The 20179-nt window shown below is 49.1% G+C and overlaps 6 protein-coding genes across 6 annotated transcripts; 3 read left to right on the top strand and 3 right to left on the bottom strand.

The window, feature by feature from the left end:
- The first annotated feature begins 26 nt into the window (after nt 1-26).
- On the top strand, nt 27-1511 carry F5B22DRAFT_340477 (methionine adenosyltransferase 2 subunit beta). Its single transcript, XM_047970883.1, has 5 exons — nt 27-181; nt 304-522; nt 598-617; nt 685-1137; nt 1197-1511. The coding sequence occupies exons 2-5, from the start codon at nt 338-340 to the stop codon at nt 1490-1492; spliced, it is 954 nt and encodes a 317-aa protein (XP_047834788.1). The 5' UTR covers nt 27-181; nt 304-337; the 3' UTR covers nt 1493-1511.
- A 1060-nt stretch (nt 1512-2571) lies between these two features.
- Nucleotides 2572-4098, top strand: F5B22DRAFT_340284 (uncharacterized protein). The gene is made up of 3 exons (XM_047970880.1): nt 2572-2992; nt 3081-3300; nt 3417-4098. Exons 1-3 carry the CDS (start codon nt 2718-2720, stop codon nt 3933-3935), a joined length of 1014 nt encoding a protein of 337 aa, XP_047834787.1. The 5' UTR covers nt 2572-2717; the 3' UTR covers nt 3936-4098.
- Nucleotides 4099-4556: 458 nt separating this feature from the next.
- Nucleotides 4557-7659, bottom strand: F5B22DRAFT_340344 (uncharacterized protein). Its single transcript, XM_047970882.1, has 2 exons — nt 6594-7659; nt 4557-6538 (listed from the first exon to the last, which is right to left on the bottom strand). Exons 1-2 carry the CDS (start codon nt 7455-7457, stop codon nt 4637-4639), a joined length of 2766 nt encoding a protein of 921 aa, XP_047834786.1. The 5' UTR covers nt 7458-7659; the 3' UTR covers nt 4557-4636.
- Nucleotides 7660-8824: 1165 nt separating this feature from the next.
- On the bottom strand, nt 8825-11505 carry F5B22DRAFT_340172 (cytochrome P450). The gene is made up of 6 exons (XM_047970879.1): nt 10998-11505; nt 10845-10940; nt 10721-10790; nt 10543-10662; nt 10153-10386; nt 8825-9993 (listed from the first exon to the last, which is right to left on the bottom strand). Exons 1-6 carry the CDS (start codon nt 11061-11063, stop codon nt 9083-9085), a joined length of 1497 nt encoding a protein of 498 aa, XP_047834785.1. The 5' UTR covers nt 11064-11505; the 3' UTR covers nt 8825-9082.
- A 2974-nt stretch (nt 11506-14479) lies between these two features.
- On the bottom strand, nt 14480-16122 carry F5B22DRAFT_589841 (terpenoid synthase). The gene has a single exon (XM_047973771.1). The coding sequence runs from the start codon at nt 15887-15889 to the stop codon at nt 15008-15010; it is 882 nt and encodes a 293-aa protein (XP_047834784.1). The 5' UTR covers nt 15890-16122; the 3' UTR covers nt 14480-15007.
- Nucleotides 16123-17650: 1528 nt separating this feature from the next.
- F5B22DRAFT_633536 (tetratricopeptide-like protein) lies at nt 17651-19834 on the top strand (the record flags this gene model as incomplete). Its single annotated transcript, XM_047976844.1, has 4 exons — nt 17651-17748; nt 17821-18381; nt 18432-18564; nt 18611-19834. The coding sequence occupies 4 exons, from the start codon at nt 17651-17653 to the stop codon at nt 19832-19834; spliced, it is 2016 nt and encodes a 671-aa protein (XP_047834783.1).
- Nucleotides 19835-20179: the final 345 nt, after the last annotated feature.

The following is a 20179-nucleotide window of genomic DNA, read 5'->3' as shown; positions in this document are numbered from 1 at the left end:
CCTAGATGATGTTTGTAGACAGCGTAAGATACCCATATTCTGTTTTCAAAGTCCAAAGTCCAAAGTCCCTCGGTCTCCGTCTACTTCCTATGCACTTAAGGTCTGTTGGATTGCGATGTACCGGTAGGTAGGAGTCCGACATTAGGCTGCTTGGCAGATGGTACGGTGGGATGCTCCCCAGGTACGGTACTTAGATACCCTTACCAAAGCCCCACACACTCCCTGATTGCCCCTCTCCCTTGTCTATTGTACCATTATTTGCCTCTACGTCACGCACTCGACCTCGACTTATCTCTTTGCCAGTTACGCCTACCTTCTGTGATTCTACGCTTTCACTATGTCCGGGAAAGTGGCCCTTGTCACTGGCGCCACTGGATTGCTGGGCAGGCAGGTCGTCAAGGCCTTCGAGAGGGGGAATTGGAGCGTCAAGGGCACAGGGCATTCTCGCGCTGATGGTTCGGCTGTCCTCAAGGTCGACCTAGCAAAATCGGAGGACGTCGAAGCTGCATTGGACAGCGTCAGGTTCGTCCTGCCTGCTGTCTCGCGCACAAAATCCAACTAGATGTATTGGCTCGTTTGCTAATTCGATCATGCCAGGCCAAATGTTGTTATTCACTGTGAGACTTATTCCAAGCTTTGTAGCTGATAGACGGTTGCAACCCGCTAATCTTATCTCGTACCTAGGCGCCGCAAATCGATTTCCGGACAAATGTGACAACGACCCTGAAGGCACTCGAGCTTTAAATGTCACAGCTACTGAGGGTCTCGCCTCTCTTTGTGCTGCACGCGATATTTTTCTCGTCTATATCTCAACCGATTATGTGTTTCCTGGAAAGCCCGGCGATGCTCCTTACGGAGCAGACGCTCCTCCTCAACCGACAAACCTCTACGGGCAGACGAAACTAGATGGTGAACTAGCAGTACTGAATGTTTTCGAAAGAGCCGGTAAGGCAGGTCTCGGCACCGTCTTGAGAGTCCCGGTTCTCTACGGCGACGCTGAAATGCCTGCTGAGAGTGCAGTGAATGTTCTCATGGATAGTGTCTGGAAAGCTCAGGAGCCCGATGCAATAATGAAGATGGATCATTGGGCATTGCGGTATCCTACTAACACGGAGGACGTAGGGCGAGTGTGTCTCGGTGCTTGACCCAATTTCTCTCCTACTACTATTCCCAAGTTTGCTAATACTTTAGAAAAGACATTGCCGTGAAATATCTCAGTACCAACGACCGCTCCGCACTACCGCAGATCCTTCAGTTCTCATCCGAAGACAAGTTCACAAAGTACGAGATTTGTCAGGCGTTTGGCGAAATTATGGGTTTACCGATCACTGCCATCGAGCCGAATACAGCAGGAAACGACCCAAACGCTGCGGTCCAGAGACCTTACGACTGTCACCTCAGCACCGCGGCTTTAAAAGACATTGGTATCGATGTCTCGACGCAGGATTTCGTCGCGTGGTGGAGGTGGCATGTTCGAGCTTTCAGAAAATAATGTAGGATTTGCGCCAAGATCAGACATATTGTAGCTCTTAGCAAAAACGGCGGCCCCCGACATGTGGGTTCCAGGTTATAGGTAGGCGCAAATGGTGACAAGACGTCCGATCAGGCGGACTGGTTGGTTTGCTCCAGTAAAGGTTTTGGAAGGGCAGAGTGCTAATTACGTAGTAGCCGATGTGAGCCCGATTCCTGAAATGATGATAAAGGACTCAAATGTTGATCTATGAGGTGATGTACATCGTGGCTTTTTAATATCTCTCGAACCTTCCCTGCATCCAAACCCAGGGTAACCACCGCCTGCTGCGAATACAGTTCTTAAGGCTACATACATAGTATGTAGACAGCTGCCTCTTCTTATCTCGCCATCTTATTAGTGCCAGGGCTAATCAATGATTTGTCGTTTGTGTCCTGTGTCTCATTGAGGGTGAAACCCCATTTTCAGCCCTACTGTAAGCAGCCCACATCCCTGTGAGCTGAAAGAGTTAACTTCCTTCTGTTTACAGTAAGGCAGGTCTTGGGGCGGTGAGACAAGTGCAAGGCATACTATACATAACTGCTTTTTTGGCTCGATTTATGATCAAAACTTGTATGAATACTTAAAGAGCGGGCTGAACAAGATCTGCCGCTCTGGGTGTAGCGCGACGCCATACCCCACAACGCATATAATCAACGCTCTCTCCACTCGCCTTATGTTACTCTGATGGGAGTCCTCTTTGTTTCGAAATAGTGACACTTGACTGGTAGAAGCGTGGCACGTTGTACGGCGTAGTTGTGATGCTCTAGCGCTTCGCTATCCGAGGAAACTTGCAGCGACGTCAGGCTAGATCTGACATGCATCATGCATGCTCGACAGAAGATGCAAGACACGATAGGTAGGCATACGGTAGTCCTTCGCCAATTTGAGCAAGGGTGGAAGGACTGGTGCATATAGGCTGAGCCGACGTGTAATTACGACTATCCGAAGGAGGAGCTAGCGGGAGGCCTTGGAAATAACATCATGAAAAAGGACAAAATTTAGAAAGGAAGAAACAGGATCGAAGGACTTGGCTGTTATATTCCCGCGGTTCGCGCGTTGCCTTCTTTCACTTGATCTTTGATTTATCCTTTACCCCATCTGTTATCACTGAGTGTTTTGTTAGCTGCGTCTCCGACTCAATTCTCGAAGTCCTATAAAGGCGACCTACGGGGTTTGGCACAAGTTCTTCTGTTTAGTAGCGAATATGTCCTTGACGAATTTGGGGTCGCTCCCAACCTCTTTCGCGATAGCCCCGACTTGCTCAGCAAACCTAAACCAGGTGTACAAAATTTATACATCTTCGGAGTTCTATCTACTGCAGGGCCCTGTCCAACAGACTACTTGCTTCCCCAGCAGCTACGCCGCGAGGTCGAATCAGTATTATTCGCCGGCGCAATGTCCGACAGGCTACACCTCCGCGTGCAAATCCTATAACTCCAGGGGAAACACGGAGGAGACCATCTTGGGGTGCTGTCCGACGTACGTGACTACCTATGATCCGAAATGCTTCTATATGACGCGCCAGATCGAATAAGGGACCAGGCTAATATGACATTGACACTATCAGACACGAGGATTTCATATGCCAATCAACGTTTTCGCACGAGTGGGAGAGGACGCTCGGTTGTGTGTACCCTCAAGAAATAGCAACGACGACGGTGTGGACCGTGACACAAGTATCAGATGGGCAGACGGCGCGGACCACATACACCGACGTCGCCGGTGGTATAAATGCGTACCAGGTGCAAGTAGGGTATCAATCGACGAGCAGCACAAAAACGACTACCGTAAGTCACTCCTAGCCGCCACCGAATTCCCCATCAACACGTCTCCTTTCCCTATCATCTTTTTTTCTTCGATCACGGAACTAGAGGGGAATGAATGCTTACGATAAGACACGTAGACTAAGAAGACCACGAAAAATCAATCGCAACCTACTACTACGAAGACTACATCATCCACAGGTGGCAAATCAGGCCATCGCAAGGGCAAAAGCAGCGGCAAGGTTAGCGGCGGTGCTATCGCGGGCATTGTGATCGGCGCTGTGGCCGGGCTTGCAGCCATTGGGACGGCGATCTGGCTGAAGGTGCGGAACGGACCGCAGCGGGAGCAACTAGCGCAGGATGACGACGACGACGCCACAGCCGACGAGGGCAAAGGTGACGGACAGAATCGTGATCCCACCAGTCCCCAGGGTGGCGATCGTGAAGAGGTGGTCAAAACGTTTGACAACTCGCAACCTAAGGATCCACGCCCTGGTGACGCGGGAAGTATGCCTAACAGCGTCCAACCCGAGAGTCAGCCCCCTTGGGAACGGCCGTGGGAGACGGGTACTATGCGTGACAGCTCTCAACCCGGATCCCAACGCCCTGATGACACAAGAGGGATGCATGACCAATACCAGCCTTGGTTCCGAGATTGACGCGCGGCTACAACCGGTGTAGAGATTGTAGATAGGTTCGCATCTTGTTTGGGCGGGAGACGACTCGCTGATTTGTTTCATTTCATAAAAGCGCTTGATACCATGTTGACTAAGGATATGTAGGAGAAGTTAGATGATCATACGATCGAATCCATTTATTTTGAGCTCTCATTCCATTAACATAACGCTGTCATATAGACCTTGTATATAGAATTATTTCGTCACCACCTCATAACCTAAATCGTCGCTGCGTCTTTCGTGAGAGATCATACATTCCAACGCTAGGGTTTCCAAGAAGAAAAGCAAGACGACGTAGTCAATAAATTATGGCCTCTAGGGCCCTGCACTCTAGAGTCGCGCCCTGCGCCACACGTAATGCCGTGAAAAGGATGGACAAGATAGGTAGTCCAGGTGAGATTGTGGACCAAATGAGGGCAAGAAAACAAACAAAGAGAAATTCGCCGGCGTGCTCTTCCCATCATTACTTCTTACAAGAACCTTGTTTATACATGCTTTGCGTCAAACGTACCAATAGCTACTAGAACAAGCAGTGCTACCCGTCCCATGTTGAAAATAGAAAATGGACTAGCGTTGGCAAGGCTGCGAACCTCTACAACACTAGGAATGAGAGAAATAGTATAGTTTATGACCATGGTCGTCATGAATGCTATGTCGAGCTTCCTCGCCGGACATGCGCAGCATCAGACGACCTTCAGTGTTCCCGTACGGCCAGGGACAGCATTATAAGCTGCCTCTCTCTCGCGATACTCGCGCTCGCGTTGTTCTCGAAGTTTGGCTTTTTCTTGGTCTCTTTCTTTCTGTCTTATAGACTCTCTACGGTCTATTCTGCCATCTCGGGCAACAGACACATTGGCCAGTCTCTTACTACCGCCAATGCTTCCTACCCCATGACGTGATGGTACCAATGGAACGGGTGGCGCATCATCTAATAACGGTCTTCCGGGTGATGCCGAACTCATACTTCGTGTTCGCCCCTGCGTCCCTGATGTAGTTGGGCGGCGTGGCACGGTGCGTGGCGGGGGTTGTGAATAGTTATCAATTCCGTTGCCAGCTGAAATGAAGTCGACGAGATGTTCAACATCATCAGGCGGTTTCACACCGTGACCTTTCTTTTCCTTTGACCACTGAGGTGGGACTTGTATTGCAGGTGTAAGGTCAACTAAGGGTTGTGGGGGTATGCGCCGGTCCGAGGGAGGTAACGTAGTAGCCTGTTGTGCATATGTATGCTGTGAACGATGTTGAGTAGATGGTCGAGCAACCGATGAGACGAGCTCAGAAGGCCGATGAGTGGCCGCGGTCAGAGAAAAACGACGTTGTGCATTAGATGAAGTAGTAGGTCGTGCCGAAGAGGATTGTGGAACAGCACGCTGCTTGGCCGTATGTTCAATTGCCGATGGGAACCAAGAGGGTGAGTCAATATGTCCTGCCGATGGGCTCAGGTCTTGTTGGCTATTTAGCAGGGATGGGCCCTCGGTAAACGCCAACTCCTGTGGAAATTTCTTTTTCTCCAAGCCCGCAAGTGCCTGTTTCCTAGTCTCATATTCTTCTCCAAGTAAACCACCAGTAAACCCATCCTTACTCTCTCGCTTAGATGATGGAGGGGTTTGATGATTTGGATTCCGTTTTGAAAGACGCCGAGAGATGGTCTGTTCGTTATTTTGCTGAGGGGTGTCTAATTGTGGTAACACAAAGCCCTTGTCAAAACGACTCATATCAACTAACGGTTCATATCGCTCAACTGCACGGGGTGATTCCTCCATAGATGCCCGTGGGTGATGTCCATCTAGAGTAGTCGCATTGACTGGCTTCTTTGTTACAGGATAGGCAATGGGGGAATGCACAGGTGACTTTTCCTCTGGCTTCGCGGCTGACTTGTTGTGGCTTTTGCGGACTTCTGGGTTACGGTCGACTAGATACCAACTTCGCCATCTATGGGCACATTCTCTGAACTCACGTGCTACATGAGGATCGTCCGTGCTGAAATATTGGACATAATTTTCCGTGTTTAAAAAAATGGTCGTCTTGTGCTGGGATTTGATCGCAAAACAAAAACGCTTAGGCGGTTTTATGTGCCGTCTCAATTGTGACTCGGTTGGTATGTAAATGTCATAGTCGGAGAGATGACATAGATTGGCTGTGTCTTTATCGATCAACTTCGCATTTGCCTTCTTCGCAGAGATGATCTGGCCGCTTTCTAAAAGTGTAATCCACTTCTTGTTCCATTTTTTAGGGCGGTTAGAGTGGTACATCTGTAGTTGGAATCCCGAAGGGTTTTCCTCGCAGTTGGCAACCGCCCTAATATCGAGATCCCCATGGTTGCTACTTTGATCAGATAAGGTCACCGCTAGCCTATTCTGTTCATCGTTGTCCCATGAATTCACGACATCTCGAATGCGTTCGTAGCGGCGTAGTCGGCGCTCAAGTCCGAGAACACCACAGTGTTCTGTCACAAGATACTTCTCAAGGCTGATTTCGGGATCGCACCCTGCTCTACTCGAGATTTGGGAAACAATGTCGAAGGCAGTGGTCTCAGGAGTGACAGGCAATGTAAAAGTGTGATGCCGGAAACGGACCGCCACCATCTGTACCCACAATTAGCTGTCAGATTCCATGACAAATTCATTGCGGCATACTCACGCGATCCCCGGCATTGATAGCTGACGTCGGGGCGTCCTTCTGGGGAACAATACCCTTGCCGCCGGGCTCAATGTGAGCTGGCGGGCTTCTCACGGGCTCATGGCCGGATCTCCGAGCACTGGGTATAACGGACATTACCGTCGGGGATGCGGGCGGCGTCTCATCTTTGATATTCTTGCTTCCTTTCGCTAATAGCATAAATTTATCCACGACCGGACTTTTGAGTTTCTGCGATTGGATCTTGACTCTTTGGCTTCTTTCGAGTTCCTCCTCTAATCTCTTTAAGTCCTTCAATTTCTGTTCCTCCAACAGGCGATTCCTTTCTACCTCCCAGCTAGCATCATGCTGCTCGGGCGTCTTGTGGCACACTCCTCGGCTAGAAGCAGTGATTTGGTCACGGTTGTTGTCATATATTGCATTAGAATGATTTTCGTGGTCATCAATTGTTTGCCCTGTTGTCCTCTGCTGTACGGTGTGCCGCAATTGACGCCGTGCGGATGATTCGAGCGCGGGTTCAGTTTGGCCTCCATTTATACCAGAGGGGTTGGCCGTCTGTAATAGGGACGGGATAGCTGGAACAGGTGGGGTGACAGCAGAATTTATTGTTTGGGCTGCAGCGTTGTCCATGGCGCCAGCATTGCTCGCGGCACGACGACGATAACGCGACATGGATCGCGATATAGAACTTGCCACTACGTTCTCACATTGCTGGGTGCAGGTGGGCTCACGATTGCCGCTCGGGGTCCTTTTAGAAGTTGGGGGAGAAGGCGCGGCAACGGACTGTTTTCGCAAGCTGCGATACCTCGAGGGCTGCAAGACCCGCTCATCGTCGTGCTGCTCTAAAGGCTGCGCGTGGTAAGACATGTTTTATTTTACGACCCTAAGACACGCAGTCGTCGGAATGTGAATTGCGCGACAGGGTCACAGAGGCATGTATGTAGATGGGCTGGACTGTAAGAGCGCTGATGATGACCATGGATGAGACAAGACAAGATGGCCGGCCGGTGAGTCGCTGATTGAGATCCGGTGGGGACGGATATTTTATATAGTACCTGACAGCCTCCACCCCGAAACTTTGTCTGTAGGCAGGCAGGTAACTCAATTAAAAAAGAATGCCTGCTTTCTCTTCTTTCAAGCCTGGACCCTGGTATCGATGGCGTGGCCGCAGCTAAAGAAGCAAAAAGCAGAAGAAAGATTGCGAGTCCAGTCTAGTGCCGGCTGCTTGCTATCTAGCACAGAGAGAGAGAGAGAGAGAGAGGATACCTCCCTCACCTCTCTACTATGTAGTTGGTAGGTAAGGTAACAAGACACGCGACCCGTCCAACTCGGTTGGCAATTGAGCGCAGGGCAGATTTTAGCAAAATACTAACTGAACGGCGCCAGCTAATGATCCAATCAAAGTGTCGAGCTGTGTCGAAAGAGTGCCCGGGGCCCAGGTGAAATTGAAGGGTGATGCAAGGGGCATTCCAGAAGCCTAGGCGCGTGGTTTGTGGCGCCCGCCTTCCTGTAGGTACCATTCAGCTGTCTAGGTGCCTACCAGGTACCTAGGTAGGTATTTCAACACCCGGCACACCTTTCACAACAGCAGGTATCTAGGTGATGTACCTACCTACTTATGTACTTATGTATGTCATCAAGAGCGTGCAGGCAAATGGTTGGACTTAAGATCTTCAATACCTACATAATATACCTACCTAGGTGGATGCTTCATGTTGTTGCCGCGAGCCATCATCGACGTGCCGTGAGGTGGTGCCGTAGTGCCGTGATGCCGTGTTGCCATCGACGATGCAGCACCCAGGTACCTACGTACGTCATGTATGCATGTACATTGTACAGGTAGGTATAGCCATATGTACTTACTATAGGAATGTATGTATGTATGTAGGTACGTACTTACATTATAGTAGACTTGAACTATTAAGTAGAGTGCACTGCTACCCAGCTCGCATCCAGTCTCGTCTCGCCATTAGACTACTATATATGTACATAGGTAATTCGACACTTACATACCTAGTATAGAGTACATGTCGCATAGATGTCAATGTCCTTAGTATGTAAATCTCTGTATGCCAAGGCCAAAGTTAAGTCACTGTCTTTCTGACCAATAGACATCTCGTCCGGTGTATGGGGGATCGATCTTAGGACATTCGGGCCCCTGAATTTCGAAATGGCGCCTCTGAGCTGTCTTAGCACTCCCTCGACTCCGTACCTAAGGCATACTTGGCGAATGGCTAGGTATCTGCTAGGTAGGGAATGATTCAGCTCAATCTATTCTTTTTCCGCCCTGTTCTAGCGAGTGATCAAAATAGTATCATGAATAAAGCCAACACTAGCTACGCTACCGTTACACTAAAGAGAGTAAAGACAAACGGGACGAAAAGAATGAACTAGGTACCACGCCATGAGACTTCAGCTTCGATGATACCCACTGTAGGTAGGCAATGCGTTTCCCAAATCCCCAACCTATGCTTCATCATGGAAGAAAAAACTTAGTGCGTCTTGCGAGGTCGATAATTCACCATCAGCGGCACTTCCCTCCACATCGTAAACATCTTAGCATCTCCCAGCCAGTCACCATGCTCTCGCGCAAATGCCATGTCGTAACTGTAAACGAGCTTCGCAAGTGTAACACGGATCTCAAGCCACGCCTGTCCGAGACCGAGACACGCCCTAGGTCCTGTGCTGAAAGCCAGGTTCCGCGGCTGTGAGACTCCGCCCTCAAGCCACCGCTCGGGCCGGAAGGTGTAGGGGTCCTGCCACTCGGACTCGTTGTGCGTGATGACCCAGTGTGGCGCTGATACAACGGCTCCTGCCGGCACGAAATGACCATCAACATACTCACCGGGTGATACGCGGGGTAGCCCGAAGGCGGCCGGTGGGAAGGCTCGCAGCGTCTCCTCAATCACCGCATTGAGGTATCGGAGAGATGCAAGCCGAGTACCCGTCAGCTCCTCATAGCTTCCAAGCCCGCGGATCTCGTCCTGCAGTTCCTTCAGACACGCCGGGTTTGCGCACAAGAAGTACGTTGCTCCCGTCAGCGCGTGTGCAACCGTGTCTGCACCAGCGATTACCATTGCTTGGGCGAAGGACACAAGCGACGTCTCGTCCATTTTGCCGTTTGCGATGACAGGGCCACAGATGTCTGTCGTCGCCGTTTCGGGATGTTCTTCCTGGAGTCGCACGCGCTTACGAATTGTTTCCTGTGTGTACACGTAGTGCTTCTTGCGGTTCTGGATCGCCGATTTCGACACCATGTATGGCAAGACGAAGCGTAGCAGTGGCATGCGCTCAATTAGAGCAGGCAGCATCGCCGCATGTGCACTGTCACGGATCACCGAGACCCAGAAATGCGTCTTGCTAGCTTCGACGGCGCCAAAGGATTCACTGAACGTCATCTCCCCTATCATGCTATGTTAGTACATTGTTCTGCTCCTAAAGTCCTCTTTTACCCTCTGATCCATGCTAGGGAGGAATGTGAGTTTTGAATTGAAAAACAAGCATAACAGGCGAACATGCCAACGAGGGCGAGTGGAGTCTGATTAGAAGTGATATGACTGACCCATGATATCAAACCCCAACCACAGCATTGCCTCTACTGCATCGACGCCAGCTCCACGCGAAGCAGCAGACAGACTCCCCATTTTCTCCACCAACAAGTCCACGTAGTGTTGGATGATATATTCCTGCTTGCGCAAGGTCGTGCCGCTGAAGCTTGGGGCTATTAGCTTTCGTTGCCATGCATGCTCTGTAGCATCAATCTCGAAGATCAGCACCCGAACAGAATCTCCATTCTGTAATATTGTAACGTGTTAGTCCAGTTCCTTATGATAATGACCACGTTTCTAGGCTAAAGATTTACATACTATAGCAAAGTTAGATCTGACAGACAAAAAATATTTCTATTAATATGGGGCCATGAAACCTGCACGGTAGATTGAATACATACCATTATAGAAGGTAGCATCTTTAATGAATGGTTTCCTGTTGCGTGTCGGCGCTGAGTAGATATCATTATGAGCCTGGACCGTATTGAAGCTTAATTCGTTGGGCGCTACCCGGACAACATTGCCTGCGCCAATGTTAGTGGCATTTGATACATGATTCCCAAGATTCCGCAAGAACCATACCATATTTTTTATGAGCTTTTTGTAAAATGCGTGGGTGGTGCCCATTAAGCCAGCTCCAGGCATGCCATAGCTGAGTATGTCGTTTAGTAAGTCAGTCACGAGTGAAGGGTAAATATCTACTGACTTGCGTTATTGCAGCGACCTTGGGCCCCGGGAATTTGGCTAAAGGGTGAAGGTATAAGGTATATACACACCAGCCGATGAAGTAGCATATGAGTCCCTGAACGGCGTTAGCAATACATTAAATGGTTAGACCAAAAGAGCGATTGCCACGTACTGTCAGTGAGAATAATGCTACCAAAACGACAGTCGGTAGCCTTGAAGGTAGCTCGACAAATGCCATACTGTACCGAATAGAAGTTCACGGTTATGAGTAGATAATGGGAGCGAAGGACGAAGTTTCCGTCAATACCAGTGTCTCGACCGATTTTCACTGTTCTACCCACCGTTGGTGATAGAAGAGGTTCCTGTGGTACAAATGAAACTCAACAGGAGGTTTTGGCAGTGAGTTCGCTACTCAGTCAGACTTAAGATCCTTCCATTGACAACCGAAGGGGTTTCGGACGTATCACATCTTTTATATCTCTCTAAATTGGCGCTTCCCAACTCGTCTTCAGCTAACCATCAAAGGAACACGTCATGCCAATGATTCGCCCTTACACCGGAGCCCAGACACAAGGACTGATTGCAGCGAGTGGGTGTGAATGCTATCACATGCCATGATAGCCCCCCACGACCAAGAGTTAACATGCCTTTCAGTGAGCCTATTGGGATCATTAAATTGCAGGCTGCGGCGTCACAGGTAGGCAACAATCATTAGAATTCCCTAGTCTAGTGAACGTGGCACAGAAATTTATCGTGACTGTCCACAATAGTGAACAGATATGGTGGAGCACACACATATAACAAGCTAAATAGCTTATCACACCTCATCCCGAGATGGTGTTATAGTAATTCGAACTCGCCACTGGCCGACGCTGATGAGCTAGCACACACCTCACACGAAGACCTGATCATCGATACTTAGCCACTCATAACTATGTAGCGTTTATACCGCTGCCAAGCTTTATTGTCAATCTGCTGAAAGAAGACATCGTGCTGCCAACTACATAACAGATAGAAATATCGCATGGTACGTATACGATAGTTTCTGCCTATAACAGCAGGCTAGAAGGCTTCCAATGTGTTACATGGGAATGATTTGGGTAGCTTAATTGACACTCGATCTCTAATAGTTATGTATAATTCTACCGAGGAAACAACTGTTGGCTATTTTACCGCAAAAGACCCTCGCGTCGACCCCCCGACACGACCTTTTTCGAGTACCAAAGGACCTTAACAGAGGATTCAGCCTCACTGGAAAGTTTATCCTCAAATACCCCACAGTCCTTAGGCCAAAAATAGTTGGATAAGTCCTAATGTGGATATCGAATAGTCTGCCGTAGTAGGCATAACCATTCGGGGATGCACGGAAGTCTTTCCCTGTCCAGCAACATCGCCGCTGGGTTTGAATGTGGGCTTGAACATCGCTGAGCGACAGGACAGATACATTTCCACTCTCATCCACCATGCCGCTGGAATATTTCAGCTTCCATGTTCCAAGCTGAGATTCCGATCATGTCACCCCAAGGGAGGGTGAGGGCGGTACCAAATACAGGTCTCGTGGCCATATAGCTTATCCGCACAAGCGAATCGCAAGCAACCTCGACGCACAGGCTCATCACTTACCAAACGTTATAACGTGATGAACGCGGATTGCACAGTTCCACGAGGACCCGCAGCTTGTGTTTCGACAGACCAAGGAATTCGGTGATGGACTAACAGGCCAGGTGAGATCAGCTCAAAGCGGGTCAGATCGCACACCTCAGAACCAACAATTCAGCACTGCCGACCAACCAAACGTTTCAGTTCAGAACTGGCTGAGGTCCTACTAGATAGGTTTCGTAGGACAGTGAGGGAAAGCACCTTGTGGGACGCATGCCGGTTCCTAACTGAAAGCACGTCTTTGACGAAGCGCCACAGCCCAGCATACACCGAGAAACCCGTGTGCGGGGGAGTCCGGGAAATGTGTGTAATCCAGTCGACTCTATGCGGTGCACGTGTGAACCTACCTCAAGGTAGAACTCGTCTAAAGTTTCTGTATTAAGGCGTAAAGGGGATGGGGTCGCATCACGCCAGAGGGTGAGCTGTGTAGACTCGTAAGTTCAATCGACGAAAACCACTAGAGCCTCGTAAGATATGTGACGTTGTAAGGCAATCGTTGCATATGGGATCCTGCAGTACCAACAACTTTCTTGAGTTGCTGCGAATCAAATACAAAGTTGACGTGTTGCTCTCGCTTAAGTGCTCATGGGTCGCACGTGGTGCCCCGGGGTGGATGAGCCGCGTATTATTTCCTCGCAGGTTCACATGATCCATGAGCAGCCCTAGGTAGCTTGTGCCCTAGAGCCTCCTAGTTTTCATCAAAAATGGGGCTACTTTACATCAAACTGAGCAAGGTTACGCTGCTGATGGTAAAGGGTCGATAATTACACCGTGATACTAATATGATTTGGTTTCAACTTTTAAAAGATGACGTGTCAAAAGTGGTGCTATAACCGGCATTTATATCGGCTACGACCGCCGGATACGCAACCTGAAGTTGGGCGGAGTATGACTACCTGACGGCAGTGTTATTCAATTGCCTCTCTCTAGGAATAGGTCAGAACAACTGGACAAGCAAGAAGGGTACCAATGTACTTAAGTTCCAAGGCGCGCGATTCCTGGATACCAAAAGTTCAGGGCGTAGAAGATTTCACGTATGGATATGGGTAAGCGAGTGTTATCTCTTATTCTAAATTAAGTTCATATATTCATTTTATTCAGCATCCTCAAGGCCCGTGTTGAGTATCATGGTTCTATAGCTGGTCTCCCTACGTATCTGAGCAATATAGAGCCAATAAGGCAGCTTCTCTGATCTACGTATTCATATTGCGCACATTGGAAGTCATGACCACGTTAGAAGTCCCTATCGCTAATTTACTTTGCAAACACCTAGTATTCGAAGGTGAGTGTCAAAAACTCGATTAGGAGGACACATTATTAAGGCCGATGATATGTGGTTGCAGAGAGGACCGATCCGAATCAGTAAGATCCCCAGCACATCAGGATAATGCGTATTCCTCCTATAAGATGTCACTGCGTAACTGTTAACGGGCACACTAAAATATTACGTGTCACACTGCTCACAAACTGTAGAAAATCTGACAAGATTACCCGAACCAGCACCTACAACTAGAGTCATTCGGTGGAATCTATGGCAGATGCCGAATTAAGAGCCCCACCACACAAGATATTGGTCGAGTACGGTTTACTTGTTGTCTCAGTTCTACGACGTCTTGAGCCGGTATGACTATCGTATCAAACTAATAATTCGCCCTATTTTCACTGCTCTTCAAACGAGACAGAGACACCCATAGCCAGGAAGGCGATATTTCGAAATCACTTACTGGAGACACTGGCTTTATTGAGATAGCAAGATAAAAGCACTTTCAAAGCGCGTTGCACCCGTCCAAGAGCTTCATGATTCGGATCACAGGTGATCAGTTATACCCCAGCGGCCACGGATGGTATGATAAGCTGGATTCTGTGTAGTTTGTTATTTTCCAATCATTGGTCTCCTTATAAGAAGTTAGTAGCGGATTTATAGTCATTAAATGAGAGCATTAGTGATAACATGGAGAGCTGTAACCCAGTGCACAAGGTATCAGCTGGCCTATTCTTCCAGAGGTACAAATATATTGAGCTATCTATCACATTGTCAACTAATTTATCAGGTTTAGGACCGTATGAAACGTGATGGCTACGCCCTTTCCCCTGAGGTTTGGCCCTCGCAATCCTTGCGGAATTGTGATGATTATATAACACACTCCAGCGATATCCCAGCCACCTTAAAGCTGATATGGCCCAGCGATCTTCTTTGCTTCACTATTGTCACTTCAATATCAAAGAAGCCGGGTTCGAACGGTCAAGGTCTAACAGAAGATATATAAGCTTGCAAACTCCTTGTTCCGTAAATATTGCCTTAAGTATCTAAGACGCGAAGCTAGCACGAGAGTATGGGAGGGTATATCCATTGTCTACTTCAAGTCCTTTTCTAGCTGGTTCGCTTCAGATCCATTTTATCATGGCCGTATCCGTCTAAATTTTTCCACATCCTCAATGGAAGGCTGACATTTCTGTGCAACAAGAGGCATCCGAATGATGCATTGCTCGAGTCATTTGTCAAACGCTCATCACTCTGATTAATTACTTGCTTCGCTTGTAAATCTTAGATAGGAAGGCATCAAAGATCTCTTTCTTTAAGCCCTCACTCTCGTCGATTTTGCTGATCTTCTCCTTCAGGCTGCTGACGCTCTTCTCCTCGAAGTCTTGGTATATCTGCTCTAGTTTCATATCGTTGTACAGCTTCTTGATCTCGGCCTCATGCGCACTGTCCTTACGGCCATAGTGGTCCTCTAGGATCTTGCGTTGCTCGGGAGTGGCAATCTTGAGTGCTTGGTTTACTAACCACGAACACTTGTTGTCCATAATATCTGTGCCGATCTTGCCGATGTGCTCGGGAAGACCAAAGTTGTCGAGGTAGTCATCCTGGACCTGAAAGTACTCACCCATAGGGATGAGAATATCCTCGGCCTGCTTTAGGTTCTTCGGGGTGGCGATGTTGAGCATTTGCAGGGCAAGGGCAACGGGGAGATAAAAGCTGTAATAGGCGGTCTTGTAAATGACGATGAAGCTGTACTTTTCGAGGCTGAAGTTGTCGAGGTTTACGACATCCTCGGGGGCTGTGAGCAGATCGCACAGTTGCCCAAGCTCAGTCTGTAAAGTAACCTCGTGGAACAATTCAAGCATGTCAACGTAGCAAGGGTGAGATCTGAAATGCTTCTTCAGAAGAGTGTAGATGGCAGATTCGAGCATGAAAGCATCGTTGATGGCGACCATGCCCACGCCCTCCTGGCGGTACCAGCAGGGCTTGCCACGGCGGGTGATACTGCTGTCCATGATGTCGTCGGACACCAGGAAGAAAGCCTGCAAAAGCTCAATCATCCAGCCGAGGGTGGCTGCTTGAAAGTACTCCTGCTCAGTCAGAGCCCTGTTGAGAAGCAGGGACACCGAGTCCGGAACGGACATGCCGCGGTTGCATTTTCCGCCGACCGCGTTGACCTCAAGCGACTAGGATGCATCGTTAGTGTTACGGTAAGAAAGAACGGTGGAGGACCAGGAACGAGGAGGCGGTGAGAATGCGGCTTCGCTTGCAGACTGTTTTCATCCGTAATTCTCCATGAGATTTTCGGCATGTGTTCGCGTGTAGAGGCAGAAGAGGGTTGAAGTCCATCTCACCTTCTTGTACCATTCAAGGTATTGCTGGGGTAAATTGTATCCCTTGGCCCAGTTCAGCAGGTCTTCCTCCAGCTTCGGGAAGACCGACTCGAACTCCTTCAGTGTTGTCTTAGCCGCCATCTCTCTTCTTGTCTTGATGTTGCGTGTCTCCGTGTCAAAGCGGCCGAGTTGAAAATGTTCAAGAACAGCAGGAATGATGAGATGGGAATCGTCGGAGAGAAAACGAATACGATTAGGTATGTGAATGCATGTATGCCCTTATGAGGGGGTGCCCACAATCTACATTAAGGGACCTGCTACCTGCTTAAGTACCTACATCTAGGTACCGAGCCTTTACTTACCTATCATTGCATGCCCCCCCCTACATAGTAGATCATGCTATTCGCTGGAAGATCCGATTCCCAATGTGGTAGCGCCGGTTTTCGGGTACCTTACTTAGATACCTTAGGTAAGTACTATATGTACCTCATAACTTGGTGGTTCGTCTCTCTCATCCTCATCTGCATCTGCAATCCCTGTCTGCCGTGCTTTTTGTACATACCTAAGGTAGGTATATATACCTAGAAATATACCTCCCTAAGGCGGTGATGGACCTCGTGGTATAGCGTTCAAGGCCTGCTGGCTAAGGTATCAAGCAGCTCAGCTATTGCAGCATACTTAGGTATGTAGGAACCATTAAAAAAAAGCAAAATACATGTACTACAGTAGGTATGTAAGGGATCGGAGGGGTAGGGTCGGAGGGGGTGAGGTGGATAGTGTCAGGTGCTACCTACGGTAAGTAAGTCTTAGTGGGGGAGGGGAAAAGAACACTCACTGGAAGCTGACGGCAGCTGACTGTTCCGATCCCCTAACAGACCCTAACAATCCTGCCGGCCAGGGCCAGAGTAGGAAATCTCCGTTAGATGCCGTCTCCAAACAAGCACTATTCTTGTCATGCTATTTCATATCTTGGTCCTTCGTTTTAGATTCTCAAATACCAGTCAATGCTCGCGATGAGCTGATGACGACCATTATCACCTCCTTACAGTACGCAATTGTTACACGCGCCTTGTGCCTAGTGCTCTTACTATTAAATATCTATCTGTCCGCAAGAGAGTGACATTGTCGATAATGCTATCGCCAGCTTTATCTTTATCGTTATCGTCGGGCGGAATGCTTATCGATTGTGGGTTGTTATGCTGGTTGTGTTGTTTTTCGAATGTCGGCCCCCCCTGCCCCGAAGGTACGGGGTACTGTAGCTACGCGTGGGGGAAGTCATACCTAGCTAGCCTCCAGCTCCCGCGATAGTAGCAACTCTACGGCTTTGACATGAGTACCAGCGCCCTTGCCATATAGTAGCCCTAAGCAAAGCCATGTCGTGGCGCACTACAATACTTCAGTAAACTGCGTCTCGTTTATCAGGTGTTTCGTGATTGAGTCAAGCCCGTGTCCAAGAAAATCAACAAACAGTCGCCATAGCTAGGTGCGACTGTTGATCCACACAGCTCTTGGGCCTTCTCGCCTCGCCTCGCCTCGCCTCGGTTCGATCCCTCCATGTCGTAGCGCGGTACGATGTCCTTGAATGACCGGGAGAAATCCCAGTTACGAAGTGCGCTGCAAGAGGCCGTAGTCAAGTGCTCCGAAAGATGCCTTTACCAGTCGTCGAAATGGTACGCCGCATTTTCCTAACAAACGTCGTTATATAGCGGATAGCTGGGCTGATCGCTAGTGATCCTACTTAGGGCTGCCGAACTCCTCAATGCCATCCCCGAAGCAGAACCGTCTCTTGATGACTCGCGGCTCTCCGATGTCTCGAGTGCGTACGCTTCGACTGTGGTGGCCCCGAATGTAGACCCAGAGGAGGCTATCCTAGAAGCAAATGAGTTTAGCAAGTATCTACTCGCCAAGTCTTTATTCGATTGTCGAGAATACGATCGCTGTGCCGCTGTCTTCTTACCTGAGACCACTTTGACCAGCATCATCTCCCCAAAGGAGACGAACGCCACCCCAAAGGGCAAGGGCAAGGGAAAGGGTAAGGCTACCACCAGTACTACTAAGCAAAAAAATGGCCAGGCCATTCCAAAAATCAGCCAACGCAGTTTGTTCCTTTCCCTCTACGCCAAGTTTCTATCTGGCGAGAAGCGAAAGGACGAAGACGCCGAAATGGTCATGGGCCCCCAGGATCTCGGTACTTGTAAAAATAAGCAACTGACCACTGTCAGTCGAGTGCTTGACACGTGGTTCGAAAATCGCAAGACAGAAGACGGCCAAGAGACAGAAGGTCAGGGTTGGCTGGAGTACCTGTATGTGTTTTGATATCATGTGCTAATCTACTCACTAACTTATATTGCAGTTACGGGATGGTTCTTGCTAAGGAAAAGAACGATGAGTCAGCCCTCTATTATCTCGTCCGAAGTGTGCATCTATTTCCCATGAACTGGGGCTGCTGGTTAGAGATGACCTCTCTTATAACGCGGGTTGACGATGTGAGTTGTAACTTGATCGCCTGGAACTGCTACTAATCCTTATTAGCTGAACCGGGTGATGGCTCGTTTACCGCAGAATATTGTATCGTTCATGTTTCATATACATACATCCCTCGAGCTTTACCAGCACGATGCTAATCTTGCCAACTCTCTCGACCAACTTCTCAACATCTTCCCGTGCTCTTCGTTTTTAATGACATGCAATGCTCTCCTCTTGTACCATGCAAAAGACTTGGTGGCTGCGGAGCAGAGCTTTAGCCATCTCCTCTCGCTTCACCCTTACCGGCTTGATTCACTCGACCATTACTCCAATATTCTTTACGTTATGAACGCGAGACCCAAGTTAGCGTTCTTGGCACATCTTTGTAGCAATGTCGATAAATTCCGCCCCGAGTCCTGCGTGGTTATTGGAAACTACTACTCACTCCTGTCTCTCCACGAAAAGGCAGTTCAATACTTCAGACGAGCGCTAACATTAGATCGCGCTTGTCTCTCCGCTTGGACCCTCATGGGCCATGAGTATGTGGAGTTGAAAAATACTCATGCAGCTATTGAGTCGTATAGGCGAGCGGTAGATGTTAACCGTAGAGATTACCGCGCCTGGTATGGATTAGGCCAGACATATGAGATGTTGGAGATGCATGCTTATGCCCTCTGGTACTACAAGAAAGCAGCGGGACTAAGACCCTGGGACGGCAAGATGTGGCTAGCAGTCGGTTCTTGTCTTCAGCGCATGGGAAGAAATCATGATGGTATCAAGGCCCTTAAACGTGCTCTGCTGGCTGATAGTTTCTATGAGGCAGGGAGTAGCTTTGAGAGCACTTCCGATACCATGCGCGGGGATCCAGAAATACTGCTACAAATCGCTGGCATGTACGATACACTGGGCGAAGTTGAGGACGCCAAGGCATACATGGAGATGTGTGTTGCACAGGAAGTTGGCCTGGCAGGTGAGAGCCAAGCTGAGAGCATCGCTATACACCATGATTCGCCTGGAGGGGGTTCTGATGACGATGGAGATGAAGCTGGGCGTGGGACAGGCACCGAGGGCACAGGAGTCACAGCCGCCACTAGTAAGGCGAGGATGTGGCTTGCACGTTTCGCTATGAGAACAGAAGATTACGTGACTGCGGGTCGCCTGGCGAATGAATTATGTCAAGATGGCGTTGAGGTCGAGGAGGCCAAAGCACTTATTCGAGAAGTTCGGTCCAGAATGGAGTCTACGGGTGGCGACGCTACGTCGAGAGGGCGAATGTCGGGCATATCTTAATTGACTGTGATAGATGAAGGTTTGTCTACATGCCATACAGCAACGCAGGAGTGTGAAGACCCGGTGATCGAAGCGTCGACCTTACGTTCCCTGGGCTAGTGGACCATCATAGCTTTCGCGGTCACTACTGTTAAACTTTGGTTCCCTCGGCTCGGCTTGACGGTTGGTGGGCAATCAGTCGATTAAACAGGAAGAGAAAGGCGAGAGATGAGAACTTCGTCGACTCTGTAATTTACCTGTTTGTCTAGACTACCTCCTGGATGGAGTGAAGATCAACCCCAGGCCTCAGCCGCAGTCCCGTACTTATCGTCGGTGCAGGTTTCGAAACAAAATGCGGGGAGATTG

This window comes from Xylaria bambusicola (assembly GCF_022495145.1).
Source record: "Xylaria bambusicola strain CBS 139988 unplaced genomic scaffold F5B22scaffold_4, whole genome shotgun sequence".
NCBI lineage: Eukaryota > Fungi > Ascomycota > Sordariomycetes > Xylariales > Xylariaceae > Xylaria > Xylaria bambusicola.
Note: the sequence above shows the minus strand (reverse complement) of the source record. Positions and strands in the feature narration are given on the sequence as shown.

What these genes read in the sequence shown, in the direction of transcription:
- F5B22DRAFT_340172 (XM_047970879.1), bottom strand. Translation starts at nt 11,063, where the DNA reads ATGGCATTTGTCGAGCTACCTTCAAGGCTACCGACTGTCGTTTTGGTA. An exon ending in TAGCATTATTCTCACTGACA is followed by an intron (nt 10,941 to 10,997) that starts GTACGTGGCAAT and finishes AACGCCGTTCAG; the next exon opens with GGACTCATATGCTACTTCAT. An exon ending in TAAAGATGCTACCTTCTATA is followed by an intron (nt 10,387 to 10,542) that starts ATGGTATGTATT and finishes TTACAATATTAC; the next exon opens with AGAATGGAGATTCTGTTCGG.
- F5B22DRAFT_340344 (XM_047970882.1), bottom strand. Translation starts at nt 7,457, where the DNA reads ATGTCTTACCACGCGCAGCCTTTAGAGCAGCACGACGATGAGCGGGTC. An exon ending in CTATCAATGCCGGGGATCGC is followed by an intron (nt 6,539 to 6,593) that starts GTGAGTATGCCG and finishes TTGTGGGTACAG; the next exon opens with ATGGTGGCGGTCCGTTTCCG.
- F5B22DRAFT_340284 (XM_047970880.1), top strand. Translation starts at nt 2,718, where the DNA reads ATGTCCTTGACGAATTTGGGGTCGCTCCCAACCTCTTTCGCGATAGCC. An exon ending in ATCTTGGGGTGCTGTCCGAC is followed by an intron (nt 2,993 to 3,080) that starts GTACGTGACTAC and finishes TGACACTATCAG; the next exon opens with ACACGAGGATTTCATATGCC. An exon ending in GCAGCACAAAAACGACTACC is followed by an intron (nt 3,301 to 3,416) that starts GTAAGTCACTCC and finishes TAAGACACGTAG; the next exon opens with ACTAAGAAGACCACGAAAAA.
- F5B22DRAFT_340477 (XM_047970883.1), top strand. Translation starts at nt 338, where the DNA reads ATGTCCGGGAAAGTGGCCCTTGTCACTGGCGCCACTGGATTGCTGGGC. An exon ending in GCTGCATTGGACAGCGTCAG is followed by an intron (nt 523 to 597) that starts GTTCGTCCTGCC and finishes CGATCATGCCAG; the next exon opens with GCCAAATGTTGTTATTCACT. An exon ending in CGTAGGGCGAGTGTGTCTCG is followed by an intron (nt 1,138 to 1,196) that starts GTGCTTGACCCA and finishes ACTTTAGAAAAG; the next exon opens with ACATTGCCGTGAAATATCTC.
- F5B22DRAFT_589841 (XM_047973771.1), bottom strand. Translation starts at nt 15,889, where the DNA reads ATGTCCGTTCCGGACTCGGTGTCCCTGCTTCTCAACAGGGCTCTGACT.